This window comes from Borostomias antarcticus, assembly GCF_949987555.1.
Source record: "Borostomias antarcticus genome assembly, chromosome: 2".
Lineage (NCBI taxonomy): Eukaryota > Metazoa > Chordata > Actinopteri > Stomiiformes > Stomiidae > Borostomias > Borostomias antarcticus.
The window spans coordinates 23,315,729-23,339,192 of NC_140235.1; the positions used below are offsets into that span (position 1 = coordinate 23,315,729).

At 49.4% G+C, this 23,464-nt stretch overlaps 1 protein-coding gene across 1 annotated transcript in view; it reads right to left on the reverse strand.

Moving 5' to 3' along the window:
- Window positions 1–23,464, reverse strand: part of kmt2ca (lysine (K)-specific methyltransferase 2Ca) — a 91,070-nt gene that overhangs the window by 18,987 nt on the left and 48,619 nt on the right. The window contains exons 26-38 of the mRNA XM_084453845.1: window positions 23,183–23,287; window positions 22,183–22,230; window positions 20,480–20,620; window positions 20,228–20,260; window positions 19,977–20,117; window positions 19,507–19,645; window positions 19,154–19,389; window positions 18,742–18,815; window positions 7,987–8,181; window positions 7,144–7,293; window positions 4,656–6,632; window positions 4,093–4,481; window positions 406–2,417 (exon numbers count right to left, since the gene is read on the reverse strand). Coding sequence (XP_084309971.1) covers window positions 406–2,417; window positions 4,093–4,481; window positions 4,656–6,632; window positions 7,144–7,293; window positions 7,987–8,181; window positions 18,742–18,815; window positions 19,154–19,389; window positions 19,507–19,645; window positions 19,977–20,117; window positions 20,228–20,260; window positions 20,480–20,620; window positions 22,183–22,230; window positions 23,183–23,287 — 5,640 coding nt within the window. The remainder of the gene's footprint in view (window positions 1–405; window positions 2,418–4,092; window positions 4,482–4,655; window positions 6,633–7,143; window positions 7,294–7,986; window positions 8,182–18,741; window positions 18,816–19,153; window positions 19,390–19,506; window positions 19,646–19,976; window positions 20,118–20,227; window positions 20,261–20,479; window positions 20,621–22,182; window positions 22,231–23,182; window positions 23,288–23,464) is intronic.

A 23,464-nucleotide genomic window follows, 5' to 3' on the forward strand; every position in this document is an offset into this window, starting at 1 on the left:
ACATGAAAAGTTCACATCTAATTCTCTACATCACATCTACATACAGTAGAATGAAGATCATATGCAATAACAGGTTAAGTGTTGTAACTGAGTTAAAGTAGATGCCTGTGGTGATGAGGTGCCGGCCAACAAAAAAAAACATGGAAATAAAGTGGGTCGACACTCACTCGAAGCTCTGATGCAAAAATAGTTTTTTGCCATGTTTTTGGTGCCATTCAATATTTCTGCATCAGAGCTTCGAGTGTGCAGCGACCCACTTCATTTCCAAGTGTTGTAATTGACAGTGCCCAGTGGAAAGCATCTATGAGTTGAAAATTAAAAGTCCCAGTCCCATTTCTCCCACCATGCCTTCCAACACCATCGCCTCATGGGGCCTTGTGCCATCCTTAGGAGCTTGTTTCTTACCTATTTGTTCTTCGCCTATGTTGGGGAAGAAAGCACTCTCGCTGGAGTGCTGACGTATCATGGCCTGCATCTGTCTCTGCTGTTGCTGCTCCTGCCTCTCCTGGTCCAGGAGGTCCTGCAGCAGGAGAGGCTGTTCCTCCAGGAGCAGGGGTCTGTTGAGCTGGCTCTGGCCAGGGAGAGAGGGGCCTTGGCTGGGCTGGCCGTCGGGCTGTGGAGGCCCCTGCTGGGAAGGTCCCAGGGGGAACAAGGCCTGCGGCTGGGCCTGGGGGGTCAGGCCTGGGGTTTGGGGGCCCTGGATGCTGAGGTGATGAGGAGCAGGGTGCTGGGTCTGGGGGTTCAAGCCATGAGGGGTTGGCTGGGGCAACTGTAGGGGTAGCCCAGGGTGCTGCTGTTGGGCCTGGGGAGGCAAACCAAGGTGCTGGGGGTTAAGTCCATGGGGAGTAGACTGGCGACTACCCATCATAGGCAGGTTCAGATCCCCCATGGGTCCAGCTGAGGCTGCAAAACTCCTGATCTGCTGACTCCCTCCAGGGAAAAGGTTAGGGTGTGCTCCAGAAGGCCCACCCATGGAAGGGTTGAGCCTGTGGGGCATAGGTATGCCTGGGTTGGCCCCATGGTCCTGGTTGTGGTGGCCTGGTAGCATCCCCATACCAGCATTGGTTCGAATCCCCCCGGCCTGGTCTACCTGCTGTTGGGGAGACCCAGTGGAGCCCATACCTTCCTCCAGCTTCTCCTTGATGAGGAGGCTGGAGAGGACAGGAGAAGAGCTCAGGAGGCCGTCATCTCCCTCTGGCTTGGCCATGGATCTGCTGGAGCACGGCTCGTAGGGAAGCAGAGGACCCTCTCTCTCCTCGGTCTTGATATTGTGCTCGATTTGAAGCATCCCCAGGGCCTCCTTGGCTACATTCACCTCCTGTTTGACATGGCCAAAGGCCTCTGAGGACTCAGCCCTCCTCTGGGCTCTGGAGGTGCTTCCTCCTCCTTCTCCCCCTCCTCCTCCTCCAGTGCTCCTCTTCTCTGCCAGTGCCTTCTGGAGGTCGGAGGAAGGAGTGTCCTCCATGGGGTCGCCCAGATCCAGCTCCTCGTTGAACATGTCCTTCTTGTCCTCAAGGTTCAGTTCCGGGTCGGTATAGGCGATGAGGTCAAACTTCCCTGACATCAGGAAGTCGTCCAGGTGAAGGTCGTTGGGGCCGAGGTCAAGGTCTTCCTTCCCGTCCTCAGGGTCAAGGTTCAAGTTGAGGTCCACCAGGTCCTTCACCTCCACGTCTTCGAGGTCTTTCACAGCAGAGTCGTCGGCGTCTAGGTGCTCCTCGATCCCATCTCCTCCCGGCAACGCAGCCTCCTCTGTCTGACTGGGTCCAGACCCAGAAAGGGTCGGGACCCCAGACGGTGCTGCGTTGAGGGACTCTCTAGTCACTGGGTGACCGAGAGACCGAGTGTGGTGAGGGTGGTGGTGCTGCTGCTGTCCCGTAGTCATGGACATGTCAGTCTGCTGGTTCAGACTCTCCATGTTAGCCGACACCTGCAGGTGAGCGGCAGCGGACTGCTGGTGAACCTGCCCCAACATGGGCTGCAGCATCCTGGCTCCGTGGCCCTCCAGACCCCCCATGCTCCCCTGCCCGGGCCTCTGTCCCTGGGTAGGGTCCAGGTTAGCTAGGTGCCTCTGGGCCTGCATGGAGGGGTCCATCATGTTGGCTTGCCCTGGATGTCCAAAGGGCAGTCTCATCCGGTTCTCCGCGGCCCTGTGCCGGAGCTCGATGAAGGGCTGGCCCATGATGTTGTGCTGCTGGACGGGTACAGGGAGGCCTCTAGGGGGGTAGGGCTGGGGGACGCCCATCTGGGGGCCGATGGAGTTGGGCCCCAGCGGTCTGGAGAAATCGACCGACAGAGACCTCCGCATCTGGGGGGGCAGGATGTCGGGGACGGGCCCTCCACTTGGAGGCATCTGGTGAGGTGGCCGGAGGAACTGCTGGTCCTGGAGGCTACTTGGAGGTCCTGGAGGAAAGCCAAACCTGGGAGAGGAAAGACACGAAACAAACAAATGAGTTCAAAAACCTGTGAAATAAAAATCCCATGCTTTAAAGGGACACAGCTTTGACAGAACCAGACCTGCAAACTCCCGAGAGTGAAAAAGGTGACAGGTCCGAAACCAAGTTATGGTAGGGCGGTCCGGGGGCATCCTCACCCGGAAGAAATTTTTAGTGATTTGAATATGCACATGACGCTTTTTGGAGTGTTTTGAAACTAGAATTTCTGTGTGCGAGTAGATACATGGCTCTTGCGAGGCGCATAGTATATCCATCACAATTACAACCCCAAATACAATTATGTAGATATCCAGATTCACAGTTGAAACATTTTAATCAGAATTTCAATGTTTCTTTTTCCATAAAAAGAGAGAACAGATATCTCATAAAAAGTTAGTTATTTACTTAAGCAACCAAACAATTACTTTTTTACACATTATTCTCCATGTTGCCTCTCAAAAAAAGACAACCAACCTCCATTGCCTGAAATGCAGGAAAGAATGAGACAGGGAGACATGATGGCTCTTATGGATGCTCCGATCTGATTTTTTTTGGCCGATACCGATCAGCGATTATTTTCCTCAGGATTGGCCAATACCGAAACTGATTTATAAAATAACACACAAAAAACGACTTCTCCTCTTAGAATGGTCTTACTACCCATATTATTGTATTGATATGATGACACTGTCTTTGCTTGCATATTTTTAGTTTAAGGCTGCCCATTATTATCACTTATTAACTGTTGAATAGGCCCTCCAAATATTATTCTGTACTGTATATATCAGATTCAGTAGACTTCATACTTCAGTATACAGTATACCATTCGGACCAATGCCAAGTGAGTAAAAAAAAAAAAAAAAAACTTTTGTTTTTTGTTGTGTAATTGTTTTCCGTGACTTTTATTTTGGAATTCCTTGAAAGAAATCTACCGGACATAAGTTTCGTTTGTGCTTGAGGGACAACTAGTGTCCTCTATCCTAATTTTAAACCGCAAAAATATCCAAACTACAGCTGATCAGAGACTTCGTTAACAAGTGATTAGCAGCAGCACATTTGGAGATATTTGGGCTGTATGAAAAAACGCTGTGAGGAGATCCTGGGAGAAAACTTGCGCAATTGGAATGGATGATGGACGCTGTTGACATGACGTTTACGTTATTCAACTGGAGATCAAGCAACGTTACATCCAACAACATGATCTGTATTTATACCCTCGTCTGCTGTGGTTAGTCACTATTTCACGTTCTGAATTAACCCACCACACTATAACATTTAGCTTGTAGCATCCAAGTTTGTACTTATATCTATGCCAAGCTAACCAGTTAGTATTATCCAATAAGGTTTATTCTAGCCTGAACATCAAACGCAGTCACTCTCCCCTCACCCCCCTCTTGGAGTTTTTTGGAAAACTCCCCGGATCTGCACGATTCATATGAATGACCCAATTGACAAAAAAAACGGCGATTGTAGCCGAAAGGCGACTAGTTTGCAGGTATGCAGAACACTCAAAAAATGCAATGGTATAGTAGACTTGACTTCGGATTGCTTCTCAGACAACACAAATTCTCACAAAGATCTAGAAAACAAATGAACGATGCACTCATCATTGCCGATGAGGCGTTGAAAAGTGGTCTATATAAAACCCCAGTCTGCTCACCTCATTCCCGGTGGTCTAACACCCATGGCGCCCATGGCCCCCACATCCCTGGTGAACTGTTGCCGGGGAAACGGACCCTCGCTGGAGAAAGGCCTCTGCTGGTCTGTCAGGAAGGTTCCGGGGAACCTTCCTCCCCCTCCGGGTGTCTGGGGGGGTCCAACCCCACCCCTCATGGTTCCTGGGTAGGGCGGGGGCGGCCGGCCGAACAGGTCAGGCTGCTGCGGAGGAGGAGGGGGGGCAGCGGTGTCTTCCTGGGACCAGTGTCGGGGCGTGGCCTGGCCGGAGGCGTGGCCGAGAGCGACGGCGCTGACTTCCTGTAGGCCCTTCTCCTGGCGGATGGCGCTCTTCTGCTGCTGCTGCCTCAGGAGCAGCTGACGGAGATGTTGCCGCTGGAAGAGGAATTAGAAAGTTACAATACCAGATCAAATCAAATGTTTGTCGCTTCACTGTACACAAGTGTACCAGCCAGTGAATTTATTGGGTTTGTGAGCCCAATACATTAGCAGTTGGTTTATTTCACACAGATTGTGCCTTCATAAGAGACCATGGTTTCCCATATCTACCTGTCTGAGCTTCTCCTCCGAGTCTCCAAGCTGAGGCTGCATGATGTTCTGGGTCTCCATGGGGATGCCTGTCGACGGTATGCCCTCATTGGCCGATCTCTCTGCGGTCTGGGGGCAGGGGGTCAGGGGACCCTGCTCGAAGGGGTCGTGACTCGGCGTCTGATTGGCCTGCGTCAGTGAGAACCCTTCCTCCGCTATCCCGGGGTGCTGTGGGGTGTGCCCGGGGGTTGACGCCGAGGGGCTGGCCCTGGGGAAGGGCTCGTTCATCCGGCCTGGGGAACGGTGGGAGTAGGGCTCTCCAGGGTGCTGGGTCATGGGTGAGAGCCTGGACCCAGGCGGGGTGAAAGAATCTGGGCCAGACCCTGGGCGTGGGGTGCCTGGGGCCTGGGAGTAGGGGTCTGCAGGGCAAGGTCTGGGGGTGCCTGGGGCCTGGGAGTAGGGGTCTGCAGGACATGGTCTGGGGGTGCCTGGGGCCTGGGAGTAGGGGTCTGCAGGGCATGGTCTGGGGGTGCCTGGGGCCTGGGCGTAAGAGTCTAGCACGCCTCTCTGACTTCCCGGAGAGCGGGGGTACCGGTCGGCTTGTCCCGGTCGGGGAGTTCCGGGCATTGAGGCGTAGGGGTCCATAGCGGCGTGTGATGGAGACTGCCTGCGATTGGCTGTCTGCTGGTGTTGCTGGTTGAACTGGTCCAATCGGAGGCCGACTGGGGTCTGGAGGTAGGAGGGATCGGAGTGAGGTCTCGGGGTGCCTGGAGACTGGACGTAACCCTCAGAGGGGGGTCTGGGGGTGCCTGGTGGGTGGGAGTAGGGGTTCCTGTGAGGGGAGGCCATGCCTGGCATGCCCTGGGAGAACTGTCCTTCCTGGGGTTGACGCATCCCTCTGGCCTCCTTACCCAACCCCTCACTGGAGGTCGTCCGCTGGGTGTAGGGGTCAACCTGGTGACCCTGGTGACCTTGGGAGAAGCCCTCCATGGGTCTTGGTGTCAGGGGGGGTCGGTTGTACGGTTCGGCCGGTCCTCGCCTCATCCCGGCAGTAATGGAGCAGAAGGGGTCCTGAGGGGTTTGGTGGTGGGGGGGCATGGGGGCTTTGAAGACAGGGACCGACCCGGCCTCGTTGCTGCCAGGGATGGGGGTGAGCAGGGGCCGGGCATATGGGTCGGACAGAAGCATCCGGTTCTGGGGCGCCCTCTGGTAGGCCTCGGCCCTGACGCCTACCAGCCTGGCCGACGGGTCAGCACCCGAGGATGGGTTCATCAGGGGCCTCCCCTGCTGGTCAATGTGGGGGGGTCCAGCCCTAGGTGGTCCCTGGGGCTTCATGAAGGGCTCTGAGGGCCTGGGTGTGTCCGGGGGTTTGGAGTAGGGGTCAGAGCCAGCGAGTGTGGGTGAGCCGAAGGTCTCGTGGGCTGGGCTGGGTCTTCCTCTCTCCTGGAGTTCAGAGAGGGAATTACGGCGAGGAGTGGTGGAGCCCCCTGGTGGTCGGGGGGTACCGACCATCTTGCCGTACGGGTCCCAGGGAGAAGAGGGCCTGGATGTGGAAGAGCCAGGAGAGAACATCTGAGGAGACTGGGGCTGGGCCTGAGGTGGAGCCTGGGGCTGGAGTTGAAGCTGAGCCTGGGACAGTTGCGGCTGTTGGGGGTAGGAGGGGTCGTGGGGGTGGATCCTGTTGGAGCCAGCAGAAGGGGGCGGAGCCTGGGGTCTGAGGAACACGTCATCTGGCGAACCAGAGGTGGGCGTTCCCGGGAGGAGTGGCCTAGCAAAGCCATCCTTGGAAGTGATTGGCTGCAGAGGGGAGGCATTTCCGCTGCTGGACTGAGGCGTCAGGGGGCTCCGGTCGCCTCCGCTGTCACCCGAGTCTCCTCCTGATTGGCCAGTCAAAAGCTGCTGTTGCTGCTGTCTTTGTTGCTGCTGCTCGTTCTTGACCTGCTCCAGTTTCTGAGTGGCTTCAATCTTTGCCTGCTGCTTGCTCTTCTGTCTCATTTGCTGCCATGGAAACAGGACAGAAAGCAGGAGGGGAGGGGAAGGGAGCAGAGCAGCAGTTAAGTCCACAAAACCTTTAGGAACGGCTGAATTAGTAAATTTATGATGATATGGTGCTAGGAATGCTCTCTGTCCCTCACTCACAAACAAACAAAGCTGCAATGTTCTATGTCAACAATGAGAGTGATGTCTAGCGTATGTGGTTGTTAAGCCATGCAGGGGGGAACAATGTGAGGGTGTAACAGTAATGTCATTTCAACTACCATGGAGATGAAACTAAGCTACTGGAGCCATGTTACTGTGGTGGGACACACACAAGTTAGCAGTTAACAAGTTAACCAACTGATCTCCCTACCACTCCACTCAACACTCCCTATCCGCACACCTTATAGAACTTGTCTTTAAAATATAAATAATATTTTTAAAAAACGTAAATATATAGATATATATATATATATATATTGGTTCTTGGCAGGTGAGTGCCAGAACGTGACTTGGTCTTGAGAGCTCTTACCAGAGACATTTTGCCACCTCCGGCATCTATTGTTGATTGGTTGGAATGTCCAAATAGGACGTCTTTATTGGTTGATTTTATGGCTTTGCTTTTTGGGACCAGTTTTTCCTGCCGCGCCTTACCGGGTCCCCACATCTGATTTAACTCTCCCTTTTCAATGCAAATTCACAATTAGTAAAACTGTATGGTCAAGAGAATCATAACCAAGCCAAAATGGCTAAAATAAGGTTTAAAATTAAAAATAAATAATAATAATAAAAATAAAAAATAAAAAGTAAAAAATAATGAGACTCACTCAACCATGCACATCATTGAAACAGAGGTTTGTTACCGAGTTTACTCATGTTAAGCCCCCCAGGTTAGGTTTAATCTCACCACCACTCTCCCCCTCTCTACCCCGCTGTCATGACATGCGCTAGCTAGGATTAACATGGTGGGGTGAGGTCAATGCTGGTAAATACACACAGAAATACATCTACAGTATTATACTCTGCAGACCAGGGCATCTCGTCCATTCAGGCTCAGTGCCTTTTTAACATAGAAGATGTATGCAACAAAATTAAGTGTCTGGACTCCTAAGGACCTGCTGAATAGAGAATGCCAGGCGCACCACTGAAAGAGCCAGAACCAGAATGTTCACAATGCTTCATCGGCCAGTGGTCTGCTTTATCAGGTGGTCTGGTGTTAATGGCAGGTCCTGAATGTTGGTTTGAAGTCTCTAATAATGGTGGTTGAGAAACCCTGCTCTGCATAGCGAGCATGATCTTGGATCCCCCCCTCCATCTTTGTTTAACACACATCCTCCCTCCTCCTGCCCCGCCCCCCCCCCCCCCCACCGCTCACCTGTCGGAACTTCCACTCCTGCTCGTGCTCGGACTCCTTGGGCTTCAGGGGGTCTTTGAACAGCAAGTCCGTCTCCATGGAGACGCTGGGGTCAAAGGGCTCGGGGGTGGTCTGCTGGGCGTGCCTCTTCAGACCGTCGTTGGACATCTGGACCTTGTTGATGCGCAGTGCCGCGCGGTTATCCCTCGCTTTTTGCTGGAGGAGGAGAGGCAGAGAGAAGGGGGGGGGGGAGGAGCGGTGGGGGGGGGGGGGGGGGGGGTAGTGGTTCAAGAGTAGACAGGAAAAAGGAACACATTGTTTTCAAAAATCTTAAGGCCCGTTCAGGTCAAAGATTTGCGACGGGCCGGGTTGAAACTTGCGACCACTTACAACAGGATCCCAAAACTGTGGTTCACAACGTTCTAAAGCTGGACTATCCACATCAAAGCAACAAGCAGAGACCGTTTACCGTTTCCATAGTCACGTCACCCTACTCCCTTGTCATCACCACCACCACCAAAGCTTTATCTTATTAATAATAATAATAATTTTATTTTGTTTTTATTTGTTAACTATCAGAGAATTGTAGTAGGCTCCCTTCGCAGTAGCCATCCTAGACTGGTAGGTGGTCAGGTTGTCATGCCATAGTTGATAGTGCACCACCAGCCTAGAGCAGCGCCGGTGCCACTAAATCCAGCAAGCCCTGGAGTGTACCATTAAAGTTTTCAGTAAGACTATCCAGTGAAAAAGTCTGATTAAAAACCTGATTGACAGTATCAGGCAATCTCAAGCTCAAGTCGTTTAATGCTCTGGGGCTGATGTAACGTGACAAACGTGTTTCCTTCGACTTAGTACCTGAGCCCCTTGAATTAGGGAGTAGAACATCAAATACAATTGCTAAGTGGTCTATCATTGGTAATTCACAGATTTCATTCACCACACATCATCACAGACACTCCATAGCCTAAAACTAAATCGAATGCGTGTCCACAGTGATTTGTTGGTCCAGACGTAAATTGTGTAAGAATAAAAGGTTCAATAATTTTTAAGAAGTCCTTAACTAATGGTTTGTCATCACAACAAATGTTGATATTAAAGTCACCAACAATCAGTATCCTCTCATAATGCAGGATAAACCTGGATAGAAAGTCTGAAAACTCAGATATAAAATTCTCATTGTACTTAGGTGGACGGTAGATCACAGCAAATAAGCAGACAGATGGTTTGTTCATCATACAGTACATAACGTAATTCGAAACTGGTAAAGAGCACCATTTAAGATCTGTTTGCATTTAATTTAGCTATATATCTATCTATACTGTATATAATACTCCAGTTTATTGTATATTCCACTTCGTTGTGCCGAAAAATGTCTCTTGTTACCCATAAGTTACCCATAACGTTACCTTCATTGGCACTTTAGCTACACCATGCCACTGTGGCACTGGCACTATTAGTAAGTATAGAAGACATAACACTACAATATGTAGGTGTTTCCAGGATGCGTCTTGAGCTTTTTTTTTGTTGGTACTTTATTTTTTATTTCATTTTTTTTAAAGCATTTTATAACACACTGAACATGAGGTTACAATACAGTGGATGATATATACTGTATACACGCATATTTTGTGTTCGACACAGTATTGTACAGTTTCATTTAAAATGAGTTTGTGATTCACAATGCTCAGTTGTCACACTCTCTGCCAGACAGATTTCTATCCCATTTAGCCCAATACTCTTCTCCCCTGTCGTTCTGCAATCTTAGACTAAACATCATACGCTCCATTCTGGATATGCTGCCAACAATATCCAACCATTGATTCAGGGTAGGCTTCCAGCAAAGGTCTCTCCAGCCTTGCGCGTTCGTGGTGGTCATCTGAGTATGTATGATGAGAGACCATTCCTCTGAAGAAATATCAATGTCCAGCTCTCTCTCCCATTTTTTCTTTATGTACTCCGTAGAGTTCTTCTTCATTTCTAGTATACTTAGATACAGGTCTCCTATGATCCGTCTGGTGGGTCCTGAGTTGTATGCTTTGATAAACATCTGTGTGACCCCTGAAGGTTCTTCCTTACTCATTCCTTTTACCTCTTTCACATAGTAGTGCCGCACTTGTAAGTATCTGTAAAAGTCTTGTCTCTCTAAATCATGTTTTTCAGACATGGTTTGGAAGTCTATTAGTTCCCCATCCTTCACTAAAGAGGAGTAAGATGTGGTACCACGCCTTATCCATTGTCTGTATTTTAGATCTTGGGATGCAGGTACAAAATTTGGATCATGCGCTGGCCACCTAAGTATCTTTATGGATGATAACTCAATACACTTTGTTTGCCTCATAACCATGGTTGCACCAGAGAATCAATGGTCTTACACTTCGTTTGCCTCATAACCAGGGTTGCACCAGAGAATCAATGGTCTTAATTGTGCTGCTATATAGTATTCCTTCAAGCATGGCAGGGCCAATCCCCCCCATGTCCTTCGGCAACTGCAATGTAGTAAATCGTAACCTTGGTTTTTTTCCACCCCATATGAACCGTGATACATGCTTGTCCCATACTCTAAATTGTAAGTCAGGAATTGGTATTTGTAGTGATTGCAATAAGTACAACAGTCTGGGTAAGATGTTCATTTTGATGGTCATTATGCGGTTGCCAAAGTCAAGGGGAAGTGAGCTCCATCCATCAAGGTTGTTGCCTATCTTTCAGCTAATGTGTAAATAGTTATCATTGTAGAGTTGTGATGTATCCTTGGTCAGTTTTATTCCTAAATATTTTATACTTTTAGAGTTCCAATTAAATCTGTGGTAGTAGTGCTTGTAGTTAGTGCATGCTGCTTCTGCTTGCCACTCTGCTTTCAGCTACCGCCGCCGGCTAGCCCTCCTCACTGAGGGTGAAAAGAGGAGCCGAGTGCGTAAGTCTCCTTCTGCCCTCGCTGGGGCCCCAGCGTCAGCCATTAAACCTCTGTAACTTGTCCAGAAAGCCGCTGCTCGCCTGGTGTTCAACCACCCCAAGTTCTCCCACACAACTTCCCTCCTCCGTTTCCTACACTGGCTCCCTGTAGCGGCACGCATCCAGTTTAAAACTCTGGCGCTAACCTACAGGGCAATGAAAGGAACAGCCCCCTCCTACCTCCAGGCCATGGTCAAACCCTACACCCCCTCCCGACCGCTACGCTCTGCTACCTCGGGGCGACTGGTTGCCCCATCACTCCGAGGCCCCTGCGGTCGATCGACATGGTCACGGCTCTTCTCTGTCCTGGCCCTGCAGTGGTGGAATGAACTGCCCACTGATGTCAGGACAGCAGAGTCGCTGCCCATCTTTCGTCGCAGGCTCAAAACTCATCTCTTCAAGAAGTACTACAACAATCCTCCCTCCTAAGCACTTATTGTATTGTATTGTACTGTACTTTAGATTGCTATTCTTGCACTTCAGCACTAGATTATGCTCTTAGTTACTTGTTTTAGAAAGAAGATGCACTTGTGAGTTCTGGCAAGTAGTAGTACATTGGCTTTTCCTACGTTAAATGCAATTATTGTTAGTCGCTTTGGATAAAAGCGTCTGCTAAATGACTAATGTAAAATGACTGTAATGTACAAAGCCACTCCACCGCCAAGACTCCTACAGTGCCTCCCCGTGGCCACACATGGTAACTGGGTACCTCACGGTCCCAGGCTAAACTGTAGGGGATCTCGGAGCAACAGTGGGCCCCAGAGGCAAGGTGCGCAGGCCCACCATTGTGTGGACACGCCCTGGCTCCTGCCAACCACTGTCCCAGCTATGGGAAAATAGTATGGGCAGATGGGGCTCATAGCCATGGTAGGCAACCCATCTAGGAGAAGGTCACTCGGAACAAAAACCACAGGTGCTGCTCGCACCTGGCCATGCACCGTATACCATCTGGAGGTGTGGAGCAAGGGCAGATGAGGGCTTTAAGCCCAAAACGGCCAGAGTAGGGCTGTGAGGAGTTGCGCCCCACAGTCCTCAACCAGCAAAAAACCCTGATGAAAGAACACCGAAGAGAGAGAGATACCCAGCCCGGTGGAAGCCCAGGGCCCCCATCTGGAGCCAGGCCTGGACGGAGGGCCCATCTGCGAGTGCCTGGTGGCCGGGCTGGCCCAGCCAGAAAGAGCAACGTGGGAACAACATCTCCGTCTTGTCCATCCAGTGGACCCACCACCCGCGGGAGGAACTGTCGGGGTCGGGTGCGCTGCCAAATAGGTGGCAGTGAAGGCGGTGGGCACTGACGGACCGGACCCGGGCAGCAAAGGCTGGCTCTGGCTCTGAACATGAGTGTGTTCAAAGCCTCCATTGCTGAAGCTGTGGCTGGGAGCTGTGGCATGAGGGCCATAGGTACCTCAAGGGGCGGTAACCGTCGGACACCGTGGTGGACACCGGTGGTCAGGGAAGCTGTCCGACTGAAGGAGGAGGCCTTCCGGGATATGTTAGCCCGGAAGACCCCAGAAGCAGTTGCAGGGTATCGACTGGCCCGGAAGGCTGCAGCTTCGGCCATGACCAAGGCAAAGCAGCGGGTGTGGGAGTTCAGCGAAACCATGGAGAAGGATTTTCGGTCGGCCCCAAGGTGTTTCTGGAAGACCATCAGACACCTCAGGAAGGGAAAGCGGGGGAGCATCCAAGCTGTGTACAGCAAGGATAGGACACTGCTGACCTCAACTGAGGAGGTGGTTGAGGGTTGGAAGGAGCACTTTGAGGAACTCCTGAACACGACAAATCCACCCTCTACGATGGAGGCAGAGCCGGAAATGATGGGGGGTCATCATCAATTTCCCTGGAGGAGGTCACTGAGGTAGTCAAACAACTCCACAGTGGCAAAGCCCCAAGCACTGATGAGATCTGTCCAGAAATGCTGAAGGCACTCGGTGTTGAGGGGCTGTCTTGGTTGACATGCCTCTTTAATATTGCGTGGAAGTCTCGGTCAGTGCCAAAGGAGTGGCAGACTGGGGTGGTGGTCCCAATATTCAAAAAAGGGGACCTGAGGGTGTGTGCCAATTACAGAGGCATCACATTACTCAGCCTCCCAGGGAAAGTGTACTCGAAGGTGCTGGAAAGGAGGGTCCGGCCGATAGTCAAACCTCAGATTGAAGAGGAACAATGCGGATTTCATCCTGGTTGTGGAACCACCGACCAGCTTTTCACTCTCACAAGGATCTTAGAGGGGGCTTGGGAGTTTGCTCAACCTGTCTACATGTGCTTTGTGGATTTGGAGAAGGCTTACGACCGGGTCCCTCGAGAAGTCCTGTGGATGGTTATGCGGGAGTATGGGGTGAGGGGGTCCCTACTTTGGGTGTACAGGGATTGGATGGCCCTGAGTGAGAGCTGTGTCCGTGTCCTCGGCAGTAAGTCATTTTCCTTTCTGGTTGGGGTTGGCTTCCGCCAGGGCTGCGCTTTGTCACCAATCCTGTTTGTGATTTTCATGGACAGGATATTGAGGCGTAGCTGTGTGGAGGTGGGTTTGCAGTTTGGTGAGCTGGGGATTGCGTCGCTGCTGTTTGCAGATGATGTGGTCCTGATGGCATCATCAGCCTGCGACCTCCAGCACTCTCTGTATAGGTTCACAACTGAGTGTGAAGCGGCTGGGATGAGAATCAGCACTTCTAAATCTGAGGCCATGGTTCTCAGCAGGAAACCGGTGGTCTGTCCGCACCAAGTAGGAAATGAGTCATTACCTCAAGTGAAGGAGTTCAAGTATCTGGGGGTCTTGTTCATGAGTGAGGGAACCATGGAGAGGGAGTTTGGCTGGAGAATCGGAGCAGCTGGTGCGGTTCTGCAGTCGCTTTACCGCACTGTTCTGACGAAAAGAGAGCTGAGCCAAAAGGCAAAGCTCTCGATCTATCGGTCTATCTTCGTCCCCACTCTCACCTATGGTCATGAAGGATGGGTCATGACCGAAAGAACGAGATCACCGATACAAGCGGCCGAAATGAGTTCTCTCATGAGGTTGGCTGGGGTCTCCGAGAGATCGGGTGAGAAGTTCAGTCATCCGGGAGAGACTCAGAGTAGAGCCGCTGCTCCTTTGTGTCGAAAGGAGCCAGTTGAGGTGGTTCGGGCATCTAGTGAGGATGCCTCCTGGGCGCCTCCCTAGAGAGGTGTTCCAGGCGTGTCTGGCTGGGAGGAGGCCGCGGGGTAGACCCAGGACCATGTGGCGGGACTACATCTCTGCACTTGCCTGTGAGCGGCTAAAGATTCCCCAGGCAGAACTGGTTGATGCTGCTAGGGAAAGGGACGTCTGGGGCCCCCTGCTGGAACTGCTGCCTCCGCGACCCGACCCCGGATAAGCAGATGAAGGGTTGGGTTCTCTCTATATTAATGACATAACCTGATAAACTACCAAACATGGTCAGGAGATCCATAAGTAGTGGTACACTTGATGCCAGGTTTTTCAAAGCAACCAGGACATCAGCGCATAGACATATCTTGTGCTCTGTACCCCTTATTGTGATACCCTCAAGAGCCGTCTCCTGTCTTCTTAATTGGGCTAATGGTTCAATTAATACATTGAAATGTGTTATATTAGCAGGGCACCCCTGGCGGCATCCTCGTTGCAGGTATATGGTCTTAGATAGATGGCCATTAATTTTTATTCTAGCAGTTGGGGATATGTAAAGAGTTCTAATACAATATGATTTTTTGTGCCAAAACCAAATTTCTCCATTACTTGAAGATATTCCCACCCCACTGAGTCAAATGCTTTTTCAGAGTCTAGACTCACCAGAATAGCGCTGGACTTTTTATGGTTTATTTGTTCTATAATATGGAGACCCCTCCTTATGTTGCCCTGAGTCTATTTCGTATGAAACCAGTTTGGTCCTCATCTATTAGTAGTAGTGTTGTCACAATACCAAAAATTATGACTTCGATACGATACCTGCCAAAAATATCTCGATACTGATACCGAAACGATACCATGGCGAAAATCTAAAATTTAAGGAAAAGTAATGGAATAATAGATGACAGAACATGGAATTTTAAATTGTTGGCTTTTTTTTAGTGCTCTGTTCAGTCTTTTTGCATCTTTTGAGTCTATCACAGTCTTATATTTCCTGTAGCTTTCAAACACTGAAGGGAAGGGAAGGCTGCCTCGACTGGGTGGTTTGGGGAAAGAGATAATTGTCTCACGGTTAACAGTTCTCTCGCTCTAGGATGTCGGAGCAGGTATTGATTTTTTTGTCACACGTGCGCTAGGCAGAGAGCCAGGCTGCAGCCATGCTAGCTAAAAGTCTCATGCTACGGATGAAAATTAGCTTCTCTAGCCATCATCTGGTGCAATAAATGTATTGTGCATTCATACATTCAAACATAAGGTAGGCTAAATATCCTTCGGTTGTATTCAGTTACAGTACTGGTGTTGCTGCTGTGTGTGTCTTATCTTCTATCACATTTGCTAACCTGTCGCTCTTTGAATTGTTTGTGTAAGTCGGCATGTCTGTCTGCAAGATGCTTTGCCAGGTTGGTCATATCGGCTCCCTTGGTTTGTATAGATTTGTAGCATCGTTTATAGATTGGCTTTGTAATGTCCGTGGGCTTGCCCTCACTGTCGGCTCTGTAAGCAAAATAATGCCAGATTTCGCTGCGCGCATCAGCTTTATCGACAAGCTGTGGACGGTCGACATTTGTACTTGTAGCCATCTCAGGTTAGCTACCGTTCTCTCGAAGATGCTGCATGCATATGAGGGGGAAAAAAACTGTTGCGCTGCTCGCTGCAGAGTGACAGAGCGAGGAGAGAGAGAGACGCACACCTACACACACATACATTGGGAGAGAGAAGCAGAGCGCTATTAGCCTACAAACAAACACGGCTTCACTGTCGCATGAACGCAACTCAATATATACGTCTCTTATTAAAACATTGTCTTTCTTAAAGTATCGATACTTTAAAGTTGGGTATTTTGACGACAAAGTATCGTGGTACTTTCCTAGTATCGATACACCGAGCAACACTAATTAGTAGTGGTACAGTATGACCTCCTCCATCCTTTTGGTCAGTATGGATGCGTATAATTTATAGTCTTGATTCAGAACACTAATTGGCCTGTACCCACTACATTTCTTTCTATCTTTTCCTTCCTTATGCTCACACTACAGGATATTTAAAATCCTAACCAATTTCGAAATCGGGTTACATCACGCACATAAGGAGAATCTTAACAGATATTCTTCTTGCGCATCTCAAACAAGCACACACAGCAAGATTTGAAAATAACGGCTCAGCACACACTACAGGATCTTATCGTGCCCGAGGGAGCAACGAACCACTGGTCTCGCCGTCTCACTTGTGAAGTCGGGACGTTATAATCTTAAATATCAAACATGTTTGATATTATCGGGGCCGCCCCGATGGGTCTGTGAGCCGATCGGGAGGTATACGATTGGATCCGTAAACCCCTCACATTACAAGATAATCTGTGCCGATCATCGGCCCCGACCAACGTTCCAGACCAGATTTCCCCTCCGATTGTCGGGAGGGATGAATCGGGGATAAATCGGCCCAAAAATCCTGTAGTCTGAGCCCGGCATTAGGGATTATGGATATTACAGCTTCCCTCCATGATGGGGGTAAGACTCCCCCTTTAAGAATGTGATTGAAACACTTATACAGCGTAGGTGTTACTTGCTCTCTCATTGACTTGTACCACTCAGCCGGAAAGCCATCAGCATCCGGAGATTTGCCTGTTTTTAGACTAGAATTCACATATTAATTTGTTAGTTTTGGGGTCTCTAATTTCATGGATAGTATTTTCAGCTCGTTGTTTGCGTAATCTCCAAGCTAATAGCCTTGTTGCTTTTGACCCTGTCTCGTAATATTTTTGCCGCATGAGCCTGAGCTTTTTCTCCACCTCTTCGCTATGAATTTCCTTTGATTGGTCTTATCTGTTGCAGTAGGGTGGAATTGTCCTGCTTGGTGTGTAACTGTTCTAGGTCTGAAAGTTTCTGTTGTAAATCTTTTTTGGGCCTTCGTTTTCTTTATAAATGCAGTAATTGATATATTTTTACCTCTGAGAACTGCTTTTGCAGCATCCCATAATGTCACAGGGTTTACCTGTCCATTATCATTATTCTCCAGGTATGTTTGTAATTCCTCTTTGATCATTTCTCTGAAGTTTACATTATTCAACATACTTGTATTTAGTCTCCATAGTGTATTCTGGTATTTGCTATCCAAATGCCGTCCTAAGCTTATGATCAAATTAATCGTTTGTTAAACTACTGTACAAGAGCAAGGCGTCCCCCCCATATTTGATCTTGCACTTTTTCGCATCAAACCGTGCAATCTAGATAGGGTTACCGTCCGATTGGCTTACAGCAACTGCTCAGGATCTGCTGGAGTTAGGCTGTGCAGTATGATATTAAATTGAACGCTGTCATGATTGCTAAAACCAAGGAGGATCAGAGGCTTCCTTCATTCTTTATGGCAGACCAGGCGCAAAATGTGGAGATCAAAGTGAAATATTTGGGTCACATACTCAGCTATGATCTAGGTGGTGACGACGATGTGCACTACAGATGATGTTTTAACTCTATAAAGCCCACTTGTGGTGCAGTTATAGTAAAGCAAAAATGAAAAAGCTTCTGGTGGCATTTCATGATGCATTCAGGATCTTGCTCATGTTCCTAAGATGGACAATTGCAAGTCATGTTTCTGACCAATGTTCCCACCTGTCATGCTGTGCAAATGTATGTGTCAAGTCGATTGATTGATTCAAAAAATGTAATCATAATGGCCTAATGATTAAGCCCATAAAGCCCACACAAAGCGACACAGCTGGAAATACAGTATTGGAACAAATGTCTATTTGTTTTAATCACTGTGGAAAGGATGAATGACAATGATTGTGAATTGCATGTGTTGTTGCTTTCCAATTGTATTTCATGATTTTTTTGGAGACTGCAGCGCCAGACCCAGGGTGGAGACTGCAGCGCCAGACCCAGGGTGGAGACTGCAGCGCCAGACCCAGGGTGGAGACTGCAGCGCCAGACCCAGGGTGCTAGCATAAGAATCTGAGCAGGGAACTGGAGGCCGGATACTCTTAGCCTTTGCAATTTTACTCGCCTGTTTCCAAAACAGCCAGCAACTGGCGCAGCTGATAACACGGCTCGTACGAAGACACAACACGAACCTCCGAGACCGCATTTCACGGGGAGAGAGGTTGATTATAACCCAGTCGCTGATTGGTTAGAAAACCATAGCGATGGCCCTGAGTATAGTGTAACAGTATGTTACACTCTGAAGCTGGCTTTCAGCCGCCCTGCGACGGGGTGATTCACACCGCTGCAATCTTTCCCTGCAACGTTCTATCACGGATCTTTGATCTGAGCTGGCCTTAACTGACTCCCTCCTTCTCTGTTCTGAAAAACCCTGACCTAAAACACACCGATACTCAGATATAGAGACAGAGGTAAGAGGAATGGCAAGCGAGAGAGGGATGGGGAGAGAGAAAGAGAGAGAACCCAGGGTGAAAGCAGATCAGAGATTATAGCGAGAAACAGAGAATGTTCCCCAAGGCCATGTGTAGCTAGTTCGTTCAAGCTTCAATCACAACACCTCTGCTGCTCTCCAATTCATCTCTGAACAGAACCCAGCTCTATCAAACAAAGTCTAAACAACAAACCCACTCCAGCAACATTCCAGCATTGTGAAATAGCTCTGTATTGTGAGATAGCTCGCACAGACAGAAGCTTTCTGCTATGAATCTGTTCATGTCTCTCATACATGTGTATTGTTGATAGTTGGTGTGCTGTTCGTATAGAAGGGTGACCTACCACATAAGGAGCCCTGTCCTGTGAGCTGGCTTTCCTCCACATCTTGGCGATCTGCTTCACTCTGGTGGACCAGTCTGAGACACAAACACAAGTATTAGTGTGTGTGTGTGTGTGTGTGTGTGTGTGTGCGTGCGTGCGTGCGTGCGCGCGCGCGCGCGTGTGTGTGTAGGCACCTAGCTAGGGCATCACTGTGTTGCTCATCAGTGTTGCTTCCACACTCACTTGCCCCTCACTGGGTTCAACTTTGGTCCTCTGAGTTACAAATAACAGACATATGACCTACCATAAACACAGCCTTAGGCAGCTACACCATTGGAAAGCTATTCGATGGCGTGGGTGGGCATTATTAACACTGAGGAGTGAGTTTACCCGATCCATTCTACTTCTATGCAGTACGTGTGTGTTTATGTACCTGGATACTGCTCTTGGAGCGTGGGGAAGTTAACGTTGGTGTAGAGCACCGGGGCCACGGTCGCCATTTCCCCCAGCGTCTCCTCCTTCTCCCACTTCAGCGTGCTCCTCTGGGCGTTCGACATGGTGTCAGGCTCCGCCTCCGGGGGCGGGCCTGCCGCTGCCGCGCCGCCAGGGCCCGACCCGCTCCACGGGCCAGTCGCAGGGTCACTCCCCGTCTGGCTCAACTTCCTGTCCCTGGGAGGAAGAGGAAGTAGGCAGTCCATCACAGAATAGAAAAGAACTGGGGATGGCATTTAGCGGGTACTGCGGATTTTCAAGCGCTCTGCTTCCAGTCCGCCCCCCCCCTCCTACCTAGCGTTCTCAGGGAAGGGCATCCTGTGAATCGGGGAGAAGTTGCCGCCGCCGGGCATCCTGGGATTCGTAGGGAAGTGGGAGTTGGGCCCCATCATGCCGTTCATCATTGGCATACGGGGGAACATCCCACCGTCTCCTAGGCAACAGATAGCAACCATGTCGTCAGAATAACACATGCACAGTTGTGAAAGATACTTATACCGTATGGTGGGATAACACAATCAGGGCAGGGGAAATGGTGGTAGCAGGTAGTAGTCTGTCACTTTCATGTTTAGGTAGTCCATTAAACCGAAGTCCTATTTTCTACTGCTCAGTATGTCTGTATCATTTTCTACTTTGCCTGTTACATCTGAGCTGGTGTAGAATGTATTTAACTTCCAAGTAAATAGACAGCACATTTTATATATTTTTTGTTTTGTATAGTATGAGGACCTCTAGAGTAGCGGAAAACCTAGGCATGTCCATACCAGGGTGTGGCAGGGGCAGGCCCCTGGGTCCGTTGGCCCCGGCAGGGTGTCCTGACTGGGGGTGAGCGGGCTGGGAAGGCTGGCTGGTACTGGGGCTCAGCACGGCGGTGAACAGGTCCTCCACATCCTTGCCCTCCAGCTCTACAGGGGGAGAGGCTGAGCGTCGTTACGGGCCCCGTACACACACGCCTCTAAACCCTTTAATGACGTGTCATGCTTTTTACTGTACGTCGAAGAGTATGGAAACAAACCTGGGATTTTGTAGAGCTTACTGAGAATTGCACCTGGAAAAAAAGGGGGGGTAAAGACAGAGAAATTAGTTTCGCATGGCAAGTGATTCAACCCTGATGTAAACACATCCATTGCCATATTAAACCTTCTCTCAAGCTCTGGAGTCAGGAGGCAAACCCAGACAGAGTGATCTAACCAGCTCCAGACATTCTGCATGAGTTCACTACGTGAATCAGTCGGAACCATCAAGAGAGAGGGTTGTGGCGCCTTACCGTCGGTCACCATCTTGTCCAGCTCGGGACTCAAGATGGCGTCCAGTGGCTCTTCCTGGACTGCTCTGAGGCCACGCCTCCCTGCCGAGGGCGCGGAGGTCAAGGAGGGGTCATCCGTGATGGGGCCGATGTCCAGACCAGCTATGGTCACAAGCACACACACACATACATAATATAAAAACATAAAGCTACAATATGCACAATATAAAGCTACAATATACCCTCCCCCATAGCAATGATTTTCTCTGTCACACCAAGACAGAAAATCAGAGTTGACGGGTCATTTATTTTAGAGTGTGAGAAAGAGAGTATGAGGAAGAGAGCGTGGAGATGGGAATGAGAGAGAGAGAGAGAGAGAGAGAGAGGGGAGACAGGGACGGGAGAGAGTAGAAACGGGGATGAGAGAGCAAGAGAGAGAAAAAGCGTGGAGACAAGGATGACAGAGAGAGAGTGGAGACAGGGATGAGAGAGAGAACAGAAAGATCTGAGACAAAGGAAGCGAGAGAATAGGGAGAAAACGAGGGGGGAGAACAGACAGTTAACAGAGAGAGAGAGAGAGAGAGAGAACAGAGAGAGAATAGAGGGAGAGATGATCTGTCATGTCATGATGAAGCCAGCTCCAGTGTTGTTCCCTCCTGATGTTTCCCAGAATAACAAGAAGCTCATTTGTGTTTCCTGCTCGACCGAGCATGGAGAAGTGAGAAGGGAAGATGAACCACACTGGCCTCTGTTCTGAATTAGCCATACTTTCATCAGATCACACACTTCCAGGATTAGAACAGATGAGGGCTTGATCAATACAAAGAAAAGAGAGAGCTATAGGGAGATTGTAAAGATTTATCTTAATAATTAACTGTCAGCCTTCCAAATAGTTAAACTCCTACTGTTAACTTCACACACAACCTTGAGATACTAAAAGTATTCTAGGAGTAATGTCAGGTGTTATATGGGTTTATAAGAAGCTCAACTTCTAGTTTACCTCTAGGGATAGTTTAGAATTGCCCATTACCCATCCGAAACACTCAAATAAACCCCGACAGACTGCCCCAAATTCTGAACTATCCCTTTCACCCCACTGTGAAATAATTAATCCCTCAATGTCAGTGAAGTTAAAAACAAAAGCAAACAAAAAACATAATTGACAGATTAAACAATCAATTTAGCATTTTAAAGTGCCTGTTCCCTAACACACACACTCTCTTTCACGCACGCACGCACACACCACACACACGCGCGCACACACGCGCACACACACACCACACACACACCACACACACACCAAACACACACACACACACGCACACACACGCACGCACAGGTTCACATGAACCTGAATCCTCACACCAGTCTAGTGTACAGTTCCCCATGCAGGTTTGAGACGTGTTGGTTAGTTGTAGCAGGACGCCAGACACACTGTGCTACAGAGAAGAGAGATTAAACGAACAATCCACCCAATGTTTTTTTCAGCTAATCGTTTCCTCTTGTACTGTATACAGACTGGTAAGGAAAATTCCAGTGAAAACATGCGATTGCAGCGAGCGTTGAAAGAACATGTTAGATGTTAGACCATAAACACCCAGAGAGCGGAAAGAGAGACAGTGAGAGAGAGAGAGAGAGAGAGAGAGAGAGAGAGAGAGAGAGATCAGGGGTCAGTCTACACCTACTAGGCCTTAGAGAAGGTTGGGCCTCAGGAAGGGTCTTACCAAAGACAGAGGGGGAGCTGTCCACCTGGAAATGGCCTAAATCAAGACCTACAGGGACCCAGAACCACAGGATTATAATCTGAGAGATACAGGGACCCAGGACCACAGGATTATAATCTGAGAGCTACAGGGACCCAGAACCACAGGATTATAATCTGAGAGCTACAGGGATCCAGAACCACAGGATTATAATCAAATCTGAGGTTTGTTCTTAATTGACTAGCCTGGATAAATAAAAGGTTAAAATCTACAATCTATAACCTCTAAATCCTAAAACCTTAACCTTGAATACAGTAGGAAGCCCAAACCCCAGCATTATATGTCGACAGGTGAAGTCATAGGAGAGTTCAGTACAGGGCAGACCCAGAGGATGATACACAACACGCTACACAGGATGTGAGGGAGATGCAGGAGCAATACAGACAGACGCGACAGAAACAAGCTGTGTATCAGGCTGCAAATGTGCTGGGGAGCGGGTGTTAGCCAGGGTGCGTGTGTGTTAACTAGCCATGGTAGAGTGTGTATCAGGCCGTACTCGCATAGAGTACTTATGTGTACATTGATTAGATCTGGGTCAAGTAGTATTACTGTATTTGTAAGCATTAACTCAGTTCTGAGCATTTGCTTTAGCCTGACTTGACTGACTATGTATGTGAGGGTTTGGACCTCTAGCTACTTCATCGGTTCTGTTGAGCCAGACCAGCTCATTTGCGCACATATTCCAAAATACTATTCAACCCAGGTCTGATATCAATAGCCGGGAGTTAAATTGGTGATGGCCATCTTACTTGAGTTAGGTAGAGTGAGTGACTAGCTATAAAGGGGCTTAGTATTGGAGGACCAGGCAGGTGGGGGCAGGCCATGCAAGTTAGCCCAGTGGAGGTGGGGGGGTCAGGAGAGGAGGACCACTCAGGAGGGCCAGTCTGCTGGAGGTACAGTATAGGGTGGAAAGATGGGCAGGTCAGCCCAGGGAAGGAGAGTGTTGTCTGGGATGTTCTACCTGAGTCACTCCCTGGCTTCACCAGCTCCTCTGACAGCATGCCCAGCAGGTCGGCGTCCGAGCTCAGCACCTCAGAGAGGTCCACTAGGGGATCCTCAGAGTGGGCTGGGGGTGGTAGATGGTACACATGAATGATACAGGCAGACTGTGTGTTTCTCTAACAGTGTAGTTTTGTGGTCAGATAAAACATCTAGCGTATTAATGACAACCGTCAATTGCGTGGCTGTCATTGTCTGTGTGTGTGTGTGTGTGTGTACAAGCCCCTTTCAGGACTACGTTTCT